General features: G+C 44.2%; 1 protein-coding gene across 1 annotated transcript in view; it reads right to left on the minus strand.

Annotated features, from left to right (window-relative positions):
- Positions 1-4,924: 4,924 nt before the first annotated feature.
- The window catches only part of LOC105507827 (cytochrome P450 2G1), a 12,852-nt gene continuing 2,529 nt past the window's right edge, over positions 4,925-15,247 (minus strand). The window contains exons 3-9 of the mRNA XM_011936511.1: positions 14,133-14,282; positions 12,261-12,421; positions 11,506-11,682; positions 10,045-10,186; positions 7,089-7,276; positions 6,836-6,977; positions 4,925-5,451 (exon numbers count right to left, since the gene is read on the minus strand). Of these exons, the coding sequence (XP_011791901.1) occupies positions 5,270-5,451; positions 6,836-6,977; positions 7,089-7,276; positions 10,045-10,186; positions 11,506-11,682; positions 12,261-12,421; positions 14,133-14,282 (1,142 nt within the window). The 3' untranslated portion in view covers positions 4,925-5,269. The remainder of the gene's footprint in view (positions 5,452-6,835; positions 6,978-7,088; positions 7,277-10,044; positions 10,187-11,505; positions 11,683-12,260; positions 12,422-14,132; positions 14,283-15,247) is intronic.

Consider the following 15,247-nt stretch of genomic DNA (forward strand, 5'->3'; position numbering starts at 1 on the left):
GCTGGTTGTGCAACCTGAAGCATAGAGAAAAATTAAGAATGAAGAAAAATACACAGGGCCTCAGAGAAATGCGGAACACTCTTAAATGCACCAATCTACACATAATGGACATACCAGAAGAGGAACAGAGAGAAAAGGGGGCCAGAAAAAGATATTCAGAGAAATAATGGCAATAGCCTACACATTCATTAAGCACAATGAATTCCAAGTAGGATAAATGCAGATATCCATAAATGGATATTTCATAATAAAAAATATTGAAATTCAAAAGTAGGCAGAAGATCTGGAAAGCAGAAAAGAAATAAGACTCATCAGTTTCAAGTGAACCCCATTAATATAACAGCCTGTTTCTCAGCAGAAACAATGGAAGCCAGAAGGCATCGGGATGACACATTAAAGGTACTCAAAGAAAAAAAAAGTGTTAACAAAGAAATTTTTCAACCATAAAATCTATCTTTCCAATAAGAAGATGAAATACTTTCCAAGATAAAAAGTGAGAGAATTCATTGCTAACAGACCCACTTTACTAGAAAAACTAAAGGAAGTTTCTCAGGCTGAAAGCAAGTGACCCAAATTGTAATTTGAATCCATGTGAAGAAAAAACAGCACCAGAAAGGCAATTATGTAATGGTAAAATACAGTAAAAATGTGTATTTATTTTGCTTCCAACTGATTTTAAAACAACTGTATAAAATATGTGTATCTAATACATTGTTGTCCCTGTAACATATGGCAAAACATGACATAGACAGTCCCCAACTTACAATTGTTCAACTTACAATTTTTCAACTTTATGTTGGTGTGAAAGGGATATACACTCAGCGGAAATTGTACATTGAATGTTAAATTTTGATATGTTTGTGTGCTAGCAATATATGCTATAGGACTCTCTCTATATGCTATGATATCTATACTATGATACTTTGTGTATTCTATTTGCACGTAAGATCATTTGAAAAAAGGTTTTCGCAGCTAAAAATGTCTGATGCCCATTGTGCTGTGTACTTGTGAGGTGTGTTTGTAGCTCTAAGATGTTCTATTTATAGAAGGGGTGCCAAGGCTTTAATGATGTGGGTTTGTATGTTGGTGTCTGTGGTGGGCATAGAGATGTGTTACTTGAATCTTCATTCATGAAGAACGTTCCAATCATCTTCAAGAAGTGCAGTGAGCTGAGAGTCTCTAGTTGCAGCACCATTAGGACCCACCTCAGCATGGAGCGGAACCCATGCTTTTCCAAGGAAGCCCCAAATGGTAATCAAGGACTCTGGGATCCAGGGCATGACCCTATCTGCCCAACATAAGCCATCCCTAACACCATTCTTCTCTGGATTATGGGTCTGTTATCTCTGCCTGGTGGTCTTGGCCTGTCCCTGTCCAATCCTCCTTCCTTCCTTCTTTTCTTTCACAAGTATTGGATCTGCATCCTGATCTGAAGACTTTTTCTGCTACCAGTGTCATCTGCTTCCTTCCTTTTTTGTCTTTCACATGCGTTACCCACCTCCCTCCAATAAAATGATGGACCCCCCTAACTCCATCTAAGTCTCAGCTTCCCCAAGGATCTAATTCCCATAATGTACATAATGGCATTTATTGTTTGTTTGTTTGTTTTGAGACAGAATCTCATTCTGTTGCCCAGGCTGGAGTGCAGTGGCACTATTTTGGCTCACTGCAACCTCCACCTCCCGAGTTCAAGTGATTCTTGTGTCTCAGCCTCCCAAGTAGCTGGGATTACAGGGATGCACCACTAGGCCTGGCTAATTTTTTTTCTATTTTTAGTAGAGACGAGGTTTCACTGTGTTGGCCAGGCTGGTCTCGAACTCCTGGCCTCAAGTGATCTGCCCACCTTGGCTTCCCAAAGTGCTGGGATTACAGGCGTGAGTCACCATGCCTGGCCGCATTTATTGTTTATTACACACACAGTCTCAAAACTCTTTTCTGATTTTCTAAGTACCTCCTATTGTGTGGCTCTTGATCAGAGGTAAGGCTTTGCCTCCCACTACAACAGCTGAAGAAGGTATTCATTCTTCCTGACCTCACCTTGAACCCTAAGGCTTTACCATGTGGCTGGATGTCTGGAACTCTTAATCATGAAGATGTGAGACAAAAACACAGAGACAATCAGGAAATTGTCTATAGTGGCATCAGTGGGTCTAGAGTCCCATGGCAGTACCCAGGGGGTGGGTCAGGTGTTCAGTACTCAGGAGATGGGTGGTGTGGCAGCAGGTCCTACCGAATAGCTGTGAACATTACCTTGGCTGGTGGTCCCCTACCACAGCCTCTTTTTTCTACTCATATTCTTACCCTGTTTTTCCAGAATTGCTGTTAATTTTGTGAGCTAAACAATCACCTTCCAGTAGCTAACAGCCTTTTTACTTAAAGGAACCGAAGTCACTTTATGTTGCTTAAAAATAGGAACTCTGGCCAGGCCAGTGGCTCACGCCTGTAATCCCAGCACTTTGGGAGGCCGAGGCAAGTGGATCACCTGAGGTCAGGAGTCTGAGATCAGCCTGGTCAACATGGTGAAATTCCATTTCTACTAAAAATACAAAAATTAGCCAGGCATGATTGTGTGCATCTGTACCCCAGCTACTTCAAGGGGCTGAAGCAGGAGAATCACTTGAATCTGGGAATCAGAGGTTGCTGTGAGCTGAGATCGCACCACTGCATTCCAGCCTGGGTGAGAGAGTGGGACACTGTCTCAGAAAAAAAAAAAAAAAGGAACCCTGACTGTTATGGGTTCTGAGGTTCCCTGGAGGTGACAGGTTGAAGAAGAAGTGATCAAAGATGAGATGCTATCCTTGCACTCCTGCCTGAACTCCCTCTTTCTCTCACACCTTATGTACAATACCATAGCAAACCCCACCATCTCAGGCAGTGAAACAGGTTTCAAATCTACCATATTCTGCCCAGCTTCACTGCTGCTGCTGGGTCTGAGTCAACACCACCAGTTGCAGTAGCTTGCTAATAGGTCTTTGCTTTCATATCCATCATATGATACCTAGTGTGAGCCCCATAAAATATGTCAGTACATGTCACCCTCCGCTCACCATCCCTTCAAAGACCTCGACCACTTTCAGGGTAAAAGCCAAGACCTCACCTTGGCACATAAGACCCCACACAGTCTGGCCCCCATCACCTCTCTGGCCTCATTTCCTTCTCTCCTACTCTGTCTTCCTCCTCCATGCCAGCTACACGTGCTCCCTGTGGATTCCTGGATACACACAGCCTCCTGCCTTAGGATTCTGCTGGTTTGTTTGTTTGTTTGTTAGAGACGGGATCTCACACTGTTGCCCGGGCTGGAGTGCAGTGGCGCAATCTCAGCTCACTGCAACCTCTGCCTCTCAGGTTCAACCGGTTCTCCTGCCTCAGCCTCCTGAGTAGCTGGGATTACAGGCACCTGCCACCAAGCCCAGCTAACTTTTGTATTTTTCATAGAGATGGGGTTTTCACCATGTTGGTCAGGTTGGTCTCAAACTCCTGACTTCAGGCGACGTGCCCACCTTGACCTCCCAAAGTATGAGGATTACAGGCGTGAACCATTGCACCGGGTCGCTGCCATTTTTTTGTTTGTTTTGTTTTGTTTTGTTTTTGTTTTTGTTTTTGTTTTTAGATGGTATCTCGTTCTGTCGCCCAGGCTGGAGTGCAGTGGCAAGATCTTGACTCGCTGCAAGCTCTGCCTCCCAGGTTCACACTATTCTCCTGCCTCAGCCTACTGAGTAGTTGGGACTATAGGCACCCGCCATCACGCCCAGCTAATTTTTTGTATTTTTAGTAGAGACGAGGTTTCACTGTGTTAGCCAGGATGGTCTCCATCTCCTGACCTCGTGATCTGCCCGCCTTGGCCTCCGAAGTGTTGGGATTACAGGCGTGAGCCACCGCGCCCGGCTGCTGCTGTTTTTAATCATTCTGCCAGGAACACTCCCTTCCCAGATATCTTCATGGCTTGTTGCTCCATCACCTTGTGAAACCACCCCTAACCATCCATTTACAATTCCAATCACAGAATGTGTATCCCACTTACCAGCCTTGCTTTTCTAACACAGTGTGTCTTTCACATATTTATTTCATGTGTACTCTATTGTTCACCTTCCTTACTAGAATGTAAGCTCCTTGAAGGCAGGAGTTTTTGTCTGTTTTGCTTACTGATGGATTCCAAGTCCCTGAAGACTATGCTGGCACATGCTGGGTATTCAATAAATATTGGCTGAATAAATGAAAAAGAGGGAACGTTGTTGTCAGTTAATGGAGTTTGGAAAAGGAATGATAGAAGGTGGGAACAACTGAGCTATCCTCAAAAACGGAATGGGGAGGACAAACATGGTGGCTCATGTCTATAATCCCAGCACTTTGGGAGGCCAAGGTGGGTGAATCACTTGAGGTCAGTATTTCGAGACCAGCCTGGGCGACATGGCGAAACCCCATCCCTACTAAAATTACAAAAATTAGCCAGGTGCAGTGGCACATGCCTGTAATCTCAGCTACTTGGGAGGCCAAGGCACAAAAATTGCTTGAACCTGGGAGGCGGAAGTTGCAGTGAGCCTAGATGGTGCCACTGCACTCCAGCCTGGGCCACAGAGTAAGACTATATCTCAAAACAAACAAATGGACTGGGGAGTATTTGGAATTGGGAGTTCAACTGAGAGCAACCAGAAAGGAAGATTAGAAGAGATGATGGTGGAGAAAGGTAATGAGTCAGCAAGATGGGTGAAGATGGGGCATTTTACCCAGGGGAAGTCACTGGAGGGGAGCTGGCAGAAACTATAACTAATAACAAATCAAGAAAGACATTTCAAGCTGTTGACTGTACCCTACATCACTGTCACACACAATACACAATAAACTTGCTACACTCAACAAACTTGAGGTCTTTGTTGACTTTTCGGGGGCTGGTGAGTAAAGACGAGAACCAAGCAGACAGGATTTTAGACTACATTTTGGCCAAAATCACAGCACACACAAAAAGGGACAACATGAAGACACAGGGTCTACACTAAGAATTTGATGCAGCCAGAAACCTAAGCCACGGTGACCATGTGACCGTGAAAACTGCAGGCAGAGGAGCAAATCTTGCACAGGGCGTTGCTCTTCTATGGGAGGGGAAGACACGCAGCTGTACATTCTCAGGTGACCCTGGCTGACTCTGTAATCATAGTGCCTCCTCTTAGAGATGCTGTGAGGATTAGTAAGATGAGGAAGAGCAGGTGCTCCTGAACATGAGAGGAGAGCTGCGTTCTTCCCCACTTCCTCCTTGCCCCGCAGGAGGTGGCGCTCAGCGGGCCACGAGGCAGAGTTCATAGGTTGGGGGGATGTTGCCAAAGCCTGAGAGCTTGGGGTTGATATCGATGTCCCCAGGTGGCACCAGCGAGCGTAGAGAGAAGTTCTGAAGGATGGAGGTGAAGTAGAGAAAGAGTTCCATTCGGGCCATGGCCTCGCCCAGGCAGATGCGCTTTCCTGCAGGCACAGGGGAGGACAGAAGGAAGGGTCGCACCTGCACAGGTCATGGGGTGTCGGGGGTGTCTGGACTGACCACCCCACTGAGCCTCAGCTGCCTCATCAGCACCTAAGGGCTCATGACTGTGTCTGCTTTATAAAGGGGTGTTACACAGGCTTAGTGGGTGTCTATAGTTAGGCTCAGCTAGGACCTGCTACTTCTCTGATGGCTCTGATTCCATCCTATTCCAAGAGGGAATGGTTCTATAGGATCCATGAGTTTCGAGGTTGTGTTCATTTCAGTTCCTCAAGGGTTTGTTAAATGCCTATTAGGTGCCAGATACTGGTGAGAAAAAAAGTGGAAACTTACCGTTAATAACACCTACTGTTTGTAAGCCGCTCTTCCAATCGTTTGGAGGGATGAATCCCTGTTTCACAAATGGGGGCTGAAGTGACTCTCCCAAGGCCCCACCATTTCCAAAAGGTGGAGTGGAGTCCAGGTTCCCAACCACTGCCCTGGCTCCAGGATCCAAACAACATACACTTTGTGTTGCTGTTTTTTGTTTGTTTGAGACAGGGTCTCACTCCGTCTCAAAGGCTCGAGTGCAGTGGCATGATCTCGGTTCACTGCAACCTCAGCTCCCAGGTTCTAGTGATTTTTGTGCCTCAGTCTCCCGAGTAACTGGGATTAGAGGCACACGCCACCATGCCTGCCTAATTTTTGTATTTTTAGTAGAGAAAGGGTTTCACCATGGTGGCCAGGCTTGTCTCGAACTCCTGTCCTCAAATGCTCTATCTGTCTTGGCCTCCCAAAGTGCTGGGATTACAGGTGTGAGCCACTCTGCCCTGCCAACAAACACTTAAAATGTTGCTGCATAAATATTTTATACCATGAGTAGGCAAATGACTGTTTGTTGGGCAAATTTGCCGTGCTGCTTATGTTCATACAGCCTGCAAACTAGGAATGCTTTTGGCATTTTAAAATAGTTGGGAAAAAAAGACTCTTTTGTGATATATGAAGATAAAACAAAATTCAAATTCATTGTCCATAAACAGTTTTTCAGGCTCACACACATGCTCATTCATTTACATATTGTCTATGACTGCTTTCGTAGATCAATGGCAAAGGTTCAGAGACTATCCGGCTGGAAAAATAGAAAATATATCTTATTTTCTTCTTAACAGCCAGTTGGTTTATGCCCTGGTTAGTGCAATTACCATCCTTTTTTTTTTCTAATTATCAGAGTCAATCGTACTAATATTTACTAATTATAGAATTCTAAAACTTTATGGCTCTAAGATATAACCTTCAAATCCACATTGTTACTTGAACTGCAAATACAGATCAGTGGCTGAGGGGTGGATTTAGCACATGCCTGGGGGAAGTCAGACCAGAGAAACCTACCAGAGGAAAAAGGCACAAAGGCTTCATTCTTCTTGAAGCGGCCCTGCTCATCCAGAAAGTGCTGGGGGTAGAAGGCATCTGGGTAGCGGAAGTATTTGGGGTCTTTGAGGACAGAGCCAAGGAGGGGAAATACATCTGTGCCCTGGGGTGAAAATGGGGGCAGTTAGGAGAAATCAGTGTTGGACTACAGGGGTAGGGAACCAGGGGGAGAGAGGAGTGCAGTGGAAGGGAGACAATGAGGGTGCAACCTCACCTTGGGCAGAAGGTAGCCTCGAAACTGAGTGTCCCGGATGACATTGTGGGGGACACCCATGGGCACGATGTCTACCAGTCTCTGTATTTCATGGATGACGGCATCTGTGTAGGGCATCTTGACCCGGTCATCCACACTTGGGAGCCGGTGTGGTCCAATCACCTGGTTAATCTCTTCGTGGATCCTAGCTGGAAGGGGCCAGAAAATATAGTGGAGAACAGCGGAAAAAACACACACACACACACAGGAGGTGTTTTTGTTAGGGAAGCCAGGGCAAATCATGCATTCCTAGTTCCAGCAGAAAGAGATCTCAGATGCAAGCCATGTTTGGTCGTTTCTTTCTTTTTTTTTTTTTTTAACAGCCTGTCACCCAGGCTGGAGTGCAATGGCACGATCTCGGCTCACTGCAACCTCCACTTCACCCTTCAAGTGATTATTCTGCCTCAGCCTCCAGAGTAACTGGGATTACAGGTGCCTGCTGCCTGCCCAGTTAATTTTTGTATTTTTAATAGAGACGGGGTTTCACCATGTTGGTCAAGCTGATCTCGAACTCCTGACCCCGTGATCCACCCACCTCAACCTCCCAAAGTGGTGGGATTACAGGCGTGAGCCACGGCACCTGGCCTGTTTTGTCGCTTCTTTAACTTAACAACTGACACACTGGTGGTGCTCAATTACTTGTCAGACATCGACAGACAGGCAGCTTAGAGTCTTGAATGCTGCCAGGACATTTGGTCTTTACTTAAAAGCATCAAAAAGCTATGGTCCCAGCTTGGCTCTCATACATGAGATTTTTACAACATGGGAAAAAGGCATGCTGGGTGACTAGGACAGGGTTGACACAAATGGCAAGCGGTTATGTGACTGATTAAGATCACCACTGGTGGAGTTACTCTTCTTCACGTTTTAGGATTTAGGGATGAGTGACTTCACCTTCTTTTGTTGTTGTTGTTGTTGTTGTTTGTTTGTTTGTTTTTGTTTTTGGAGACAGAGTCTTCTTGCTCTGTTGGCCAGGCTGGAATGCAGTGGCATGATGTGGGCTCCCTGCACGCTCCGCCTCCTGGGTTCACGCCATTCTCTTGCCTCAGCCTCCTGAGTCGCTGGTACTACAGGTGCCCGCCACTGCGCCCGGCTAATTTTTTAATATATTTTTAGTAGAGATAGGGTTTCACCATGTTAGCCAGGATAGTCTTGATCTCCTGACTTCATGATCTGCCCACCTCGGCCTCCCAAAGTGCTGGGATTACAGGCGTGAGCCACCGCGCCCGACCTGTGTGACTTCACCTTCTGAACTTGTGTTTCATCATCTTCAAAATGAATGTGATGGTTGGACAAGGTCATAGAATTGTAAACATTACATAAAGTCTGGTGTACAAGGAACTAGGACAGTGCTTGGCACATAGAAGCATCCGATAAATATTTGGTTTTCTTTTCTTTTCTTTTTTCTTTTTATAGACGGAGTCTCGCTCTGTCCCCAGGCTGGAGTGCAGTGCTGCAATCTTGGCTCACTGCAACCTCTGCCTCCTGGGATCAAACGATTCTCATGCCTCAGCCTCCCAAGTAGCTGGGATTATAGGTGTGTGCTACCACACCTGGCTGTTTTTTGCATTTTTAGTAGAGACAGTGTTTCACCATGTTGGCCAGGCTGGTCTTGAAGTCCCGGCCTCAAGTGATTTGCCCATCTCTGCCTCCCAAAGTGCTGGGATTACAGGCGTGAGCCACCGCACCTGACCTGATTATTTAGACCAGTGAACGACAACTCAGACGATGGAGGTGAGACTAGAAACATTTGAGTGGAAGTGTGTTAGTGTCTCTCATCTGCACCAGGAGAAATCCTTTGGCTTGTTTCGAATTGCATTATTAAGGAGAGGGGCCAAAATTGGGAATTTTCCTTAAGCAAGTAGTGAGTTCCTCGTTACTAAAGTTACTCAAATGGACCAGATCATAAGTTATTGGAGACGGATTCTATTTAACTCTGGCAGGATGGATGGCTCAATAATGGCCATCAGAGATAACCACCTCCAAGTCTCTAAAACCTAATGCCTGGAAGGCTATGTATATAAGGGTAACAAAAAGACGAGAGAGACTTTGAAAATGCCAGTAAATTAAGAATCTTGAGATGAAAAGATTAGCCTGGGTTGCCGAGATTCGCCCTCAAAACAATATTGTGTGTCTGCATCAGAGAGAGGCAGGAAAATCAGAGTTAGAAAAAAAAGATGTCAGGCTGGAGCAGTGGCTCACACCTGTAATCCCAGCATTTTGGGAAGCCAAGGCGGGTGGATTACCTGAGGTCAGGAGTTTCAGACCAGCCTGGCCAACATGGCAAAACCCTGTCTCTACTAAAAATACAAAATTAGCTGGGTGTGGTGGCACACACCTGTAATCCCAGCTATTCAGGAGGCTGAGGCAGGAGAATCGCTTGAACCAAGGAGGCAGAGGTTGCGTGAGCTGAGATCACGCCACTGCACCCCAGCCTGAGCAACAGAGGAGGACTCTGTCTCCAAAAAGAAAAGAAAAAGAATAAAAGATGTGATGCCAGAAGCAAATAGAGGTTTGAAGAAGCTACGCTGCTGGCTTTGAAGATGGAGAACAGAGTCATGAACCCAGGATTACAAGCAGTACAGCTTTAACACCCAGAAAAGGCAGAGAATCAGATGGTCCGTTGGTGTCAGCCAGTGAAAGCCTATTTGAACTTCTGAAATTCAGAACAGAGGATAATACATTTGTGTTGTTTTAGACGACTAAGTTCCTGGTAATTTGTTACAATAGCCACAGGCCACAGACACCAAGTAGAAGATTAAGTTAAATGACCCCCACAGTCGAGGATGTCATGTTTCACATCCTGAAGTTCTAAAGGGTGAAGAGGCTGAGGCCGTGGGATTCTAGATTTTCAAGGTGATGTCTTCTTTATGTTGGGAGGGGGAGGAACCAGATAAGCAGCTCAGGGCGGACTCACCTTCCACTTCAGGGTGCTTCATTAACAGCAAGAATCCATAGCGCAGTGTAGAGCTCACCGTCTCTGTGCCAGCAAAGAAGAGGTTCAGAGTGGTGAGGACCAAGTTCTTGAGGTTGAATTCTGTAGGAGGATTATTTTTATCCTGAGAGTGAGGGGATAGTGAATGGAGTCACTCTCTTCTGTCTTTATTGTCTTTTTTTTTTTTTTTTTTTTTTACAGTCTTGCTCTGTCGCCCAGACTGCAGTGCCGTGGCATGATACCAACTCACTGCAACCTCCACCTCCCGGGTTCAAGCAATTCTCCTGTCTCAGCTTCCCGAGTAGCTGGGGTTACCGGCGCCTGCCACCATGCCTGCCTAATTTTTCTTTTTATGAATATTTAGTAGAGATGGGGTTTCACCATGTTGGCCAGGCTGGTCTCAAACTTCTGACCTCAGTTGATACGCCCACCTCGGCCTCCCAAAGTGCTGGGATTACAGACGTGAGCCACTGCGCCTGGCCTATTGTCTTATTTTCTCATTGGCTTTATTGTCTATTGTATAGGGAAACAATAGCTGGGTAAACCAAGCGTGTCTGGGAGAGAACACAGTCAGAACAAAGGTCCTGGGGCAGGAACGTGCCTGGTGTGTTAGAGAAACAGCAAGGCAGAAGCTGGGGTGGATGGGATGGAGTGAACAACAGGGAGGATAGGAGGAGAAGAAGAATGTAGGATGCCTTGTAAGATTTGAACATGTAGGGACAGTAGTGTATAGAATTTAAATTTCCAAGGGCAAAGATTCAGCAATATAAAAATATAAATTTACAAATGTATAAAACTCTAAGAAATGGTGATATAGAAGTATTAACATTCTAAATTTCTATAGAGATATATATCTATAGAGATATAGAAATAGAGATACATATCTATAGAAACAGAGATATATCTCTATATAGAAATAGATGTATATCTCTAAACAAATTCAGAAGGTTAATATTTCTGTATCATCATTTCTTAGAATTTTATACATTTGTAAATTTATATTTTTATGTTATTAAACCTTTGCCCTTGGAAATTTAAATTCTATACCTATGTCCCTACATGTTCAAATCTTTTAACTTTAACTTAAATGTTTAACTTAAATGTTAAACTTTAAACTTCAGAAAATTTCTAAGTTTTTGAGATTCTAAGACTCAAAACTACAGTTATAACTCTCTGGCATGTATAAGGTATAAGATTTTAAGTTTCCAAGGTCCTAAATTTTCCAAATTCCGAAAATTTCTAGATTCAAAGTCTGTTTCAAAGCTGTAACAGTTTATACTTTTACAGTTTCTATACTCATCTGTAGATAAAAGTAAACTCTGTGAAATAATGCTTGTTTTTTATGTTTTGTTTTGCCCTCAATGTTTGCAGATTGGTTGAAAGTTGCAGGGACTAGAGGTTGAGAAGATGAGAGGGAGGGACCAGTGGAAGAAGAGGAGGTACCTGGTGCATCTTGATGAGAAAGCAGTCAATGAAGTCCCGAGGGTTTTGGGGGTCAAAGGATGCTTCGTTGATCTTGACCCTGGAGGCAATGAAGTCCTTGAGCTCTTCTATCAAGTAGTAGACGCGATTGTGTCTTCCTGGCAAATACTGCATGATTCCAGAGTACATGTCATATAGCTGTGGGAATAGGTAAGGGGACTTGGTCAGTGATGGGTGCCAGGGGCCCGCATGGGCTGAGTCTGGAGTTGGACAGCTGGGCTTAAAGTCCAGTGCTGGGTCTAAGAATCAGGTGAGGCCCTTTTGCTTCATGGAACTTGGGTCCTATTGAGACAGTAGTTCCCCCTTAACCCTGGTTTTGCCTTCCACCATTTCAGTTATGTGTGCAGTCAACTGCAGTCTAAAAATATTACATATAAGATATTTTGAGAGAGAAAGAGTACATTCACATACCTGTTGTTAGAATATGTTGTTATAATTGTTCTATTTTATTACTTATGAATGCCAGTCTCTTACTGCACTCAATTTATACACTGAATTTTATCACAATATGTATATATCAGAAAAACTTAGTATCTGTAGAATTGGGCACTATCCATGGCTTGAGGCATCCACGGGGGTCTTGAACATATCCCCCAGCAATGAGGGGGAACTACTGTACTAACCTCCCGGGGGTGTGGGGAGGATCAAGTAGGGTATAGGAAGGTGCTTAGTTAACTGGGGTTGGTGCGTGGACAGAGAGGTGGCTGAGTGGGCACCTGTGCCCAGGGAGTGCTCATCTCAATGAAACTCTCATTGATCAACGGCAGCAGATTCAGGAACTGCTTGTCCTCATAGTCGAAGCGACTTCCAAAGACAACAGAACTGATGACGTTGGAGACGGTGCGGCTCAGCAGGAAGGTGGGGTCGATGGGGGCACCTGGGTAGTGGAAATGTGGAAATTGTTTATGTTAGAGGTAATCATCATGAATATGGGGTGTGGAGTCACAGTGATGCATCTGAGTCCCAGCTCTACTACTTAATTGCATGTGTGAGCCACTTCATTTTTGTGTTTTGGGTCTAGATTGTCCAATCTGCAAATTGGTTTGGGAACCATTTCATTGATTCATGAGGATTCAATATCATTATCCATATAAAATAATTAGCACAATGCCTGGCATACAGTAAGCACTCAAGAAAAGCTAGTTGAGCTTAATCATTATTTTGTATTATTATTACATAAATGTGTTGATGTTAGAGACTCACATATTTGGGGAGAAGTGGGATAAGGGACACATTATAAAAGTTCCTGAATTCTATCTAGCTCTACCAATGATTCCATTTGGGCAATTAAAAAAAATCCTTCCTGGTCGGGCGTGGTGGCTCATGCCTAGTAATCCCAGCACTTTGTGAGGCCGAGGCAGGCAGATCATAAGATCAGGAGTTGGAGACCAGCCTGGCCAACATGGCGAAACCCCGTCTCTACGAAAAATAAAAAAAATTTGCCAGATGTGGTGGCAGGCGCCTGTAATGCGAGCTACTCAGGAGGCTGAGGCAGGAGAATCGCTTGAACCTGGGAGGGGGAGGTTGCAGTGAGCCAAGATCATGCCATTGCACTCCAGCCTGAGCGACAAGAGCAAGACTCTGTCTCAAAACAAAACAAAACAAAATTCTTCCCTTGCCCTCACCTACACCTTCTGTAAAACAAGATCAGTAGATATGGGAAGAATTTCTCCAGAATAATGCACATATTCACAGATACACAATTTTATGAATAATATCTGGGGTACATGGGCATTTGAAGCTTTTATATAGACCTGTTAATCACCCATGTAGACCAAGCAAGGCACCTTGGATGCAGAGAAAATGTGTCCTATTTCTACCTCTTATCTATTTTTCTGTTTTTTTGTTTTTTTTTTTTTTTTCTCCAGCCTCTGTGTCCTTTCTCTATAGATCCCAGTGTTTCTAGACCTTATTTTATGGTGGGACTGAACTCCTTTGAAAACATGATGAAATGAATATAGAGTTTCAGATTTGCAAGGTATAAAAGCTTAAAAGATTTTTTTCACAACATGAATATACTTAACACTAATTAACTGGACACTTAAAGAGGCGAATGTGGTAACTTTTATGTTATGTATTTTTTACCACAATATGGATATACAAATGTAATGAAATTTGAGCCCGTCTTCAAGAAAAGTCACAAAGTCACATGTCACCAAAATCTGCATAGGATATCAAGAGCTCACAGACCCCCCTGAGATCCACTGATTAAAGTTGCTAGAGAAGTGGTCTCTAAGGGTCTTCCATGTCAACTGTTTTGTTGTTGTTTTTTTAAGAGACAGAGTCTCACTGTGCCTCCAATACTGAAGTGCAGTGGCATGATCATAGCTCACTGCAACCTTGAATTCCTGGACTCAAGCATCCTCCGGAGTCAGCCCCACAAGTAGCTGACGCTACGGGCACGTGCCACCATGCCCAGCTCATGTAAACTTTTAATACGGAAGCTGGCCAGAAATCCCAGTGGATTCTTAATATTTTCCCTCTTCTTCCATTCCAGAGCTTTCTCCCACCAAAGCCCATCTTCTCTTGACTGAGAGCTCCATAACCATCCAGTCACCTAGTGGCCCTCCCCCTTGTGGCCCCCATACCCTTGGTCTTCCGGAACTCCTCCAGTAGGTAGCTGGCCTCCTCCTGAATTCGCTCCTCAATGCTCCGCTTTCCCATCCCGAAGTCCCGAAGGATGGTCAGGGAGAAGCGTCGGAGAATCCTCCATCGTTCTCCATTGGCCAGAGCTACACCTGCCAAAATCTCAGTCTCAGGCTTCTGCCTCCCTCCCCTTGCTGTGTTCAACTCTGTGCTAGACAGTGATGGGGACAGATTATGAAATCTCTAGACTGCTGTCAAGGAAGCCATTCTCAACCTTCAAGGCTCAATCAAGAGAGTAAGGTTCTCTCTCTCCAGGATCCTTGGGGAAAAAAAAAAGTCCAGACTGAGGTGGAGGAAAAGGGAATCAGTGCAGGAATGATAGGGGGAGATCAAAGAGTGTTTCTTACAGGAAAAAGGGGTGGAACTGGATAAATAAAAAAATAAATAAATAACTGAGTGAATGCATAGCAAGGTGGAGGGATGTATGGACAGAGTGCCATATAGAGTGCCCTGGAATAGGGATATTAAGTCTTTTTTCTAAGTAATACTTGGATTTTCTGGATGTATACATGAATGTGTATGCAGAAGCTCACACCTGTACATAGATATACTTACAAAAAAGGAGTTACCGTGTAGTAAGAAACATTTAGAAATTACTAAATGTATGGACTGAGGAGAGTCTTATATCAATGCACTAGATCTAATGAAATTATTTTGCTTTATTGATGAATGGAAGGAAGAGTTCATGACTGGAATGACGGATGGATGGACGGATGGATGATGGATGGACGGATGAATGGATGGAGGGATGGATGGATGGAAGACTTAATAGATGGGTGGATGGTTAATGGATGGATGGTTTGAGATAGATGGATAATGTTTGGAGAGTGGATAGAGAGATTGATAGATGTATAAAAGATGAAAGAATTAATGAGTGGATGGAAAGATGGATAGATGAATAAATAGAAAGTTAATTGACCGATGTATAGATAATAGAGTGAAAGATGTTTTTATAGAAAGAATAATGAATGGATTTTCTGATGAATATGGATCAGTGGACAAAAGGAAGAAAAGGTAATAGAAAAAAAGAAAGAAAAAAGAAAGAAAGAAAGAAAAG

This window comes from Colobus angolensis, unplaced genomic scaffold (assembly GCF_000951035.1).
Source record: "Colobus angolensis palliatus isolate OR3802 unplaced genomic scaffold, Cang.pa_1.0 Scaffold154, whole genome shotgun sequence".
NCBI classification, from domain to species: Eukaryota; Metazoa; Chordata; class Mammalia; order Primates; family Cercopithecidae; genus Colobus; species Colobus angolensis.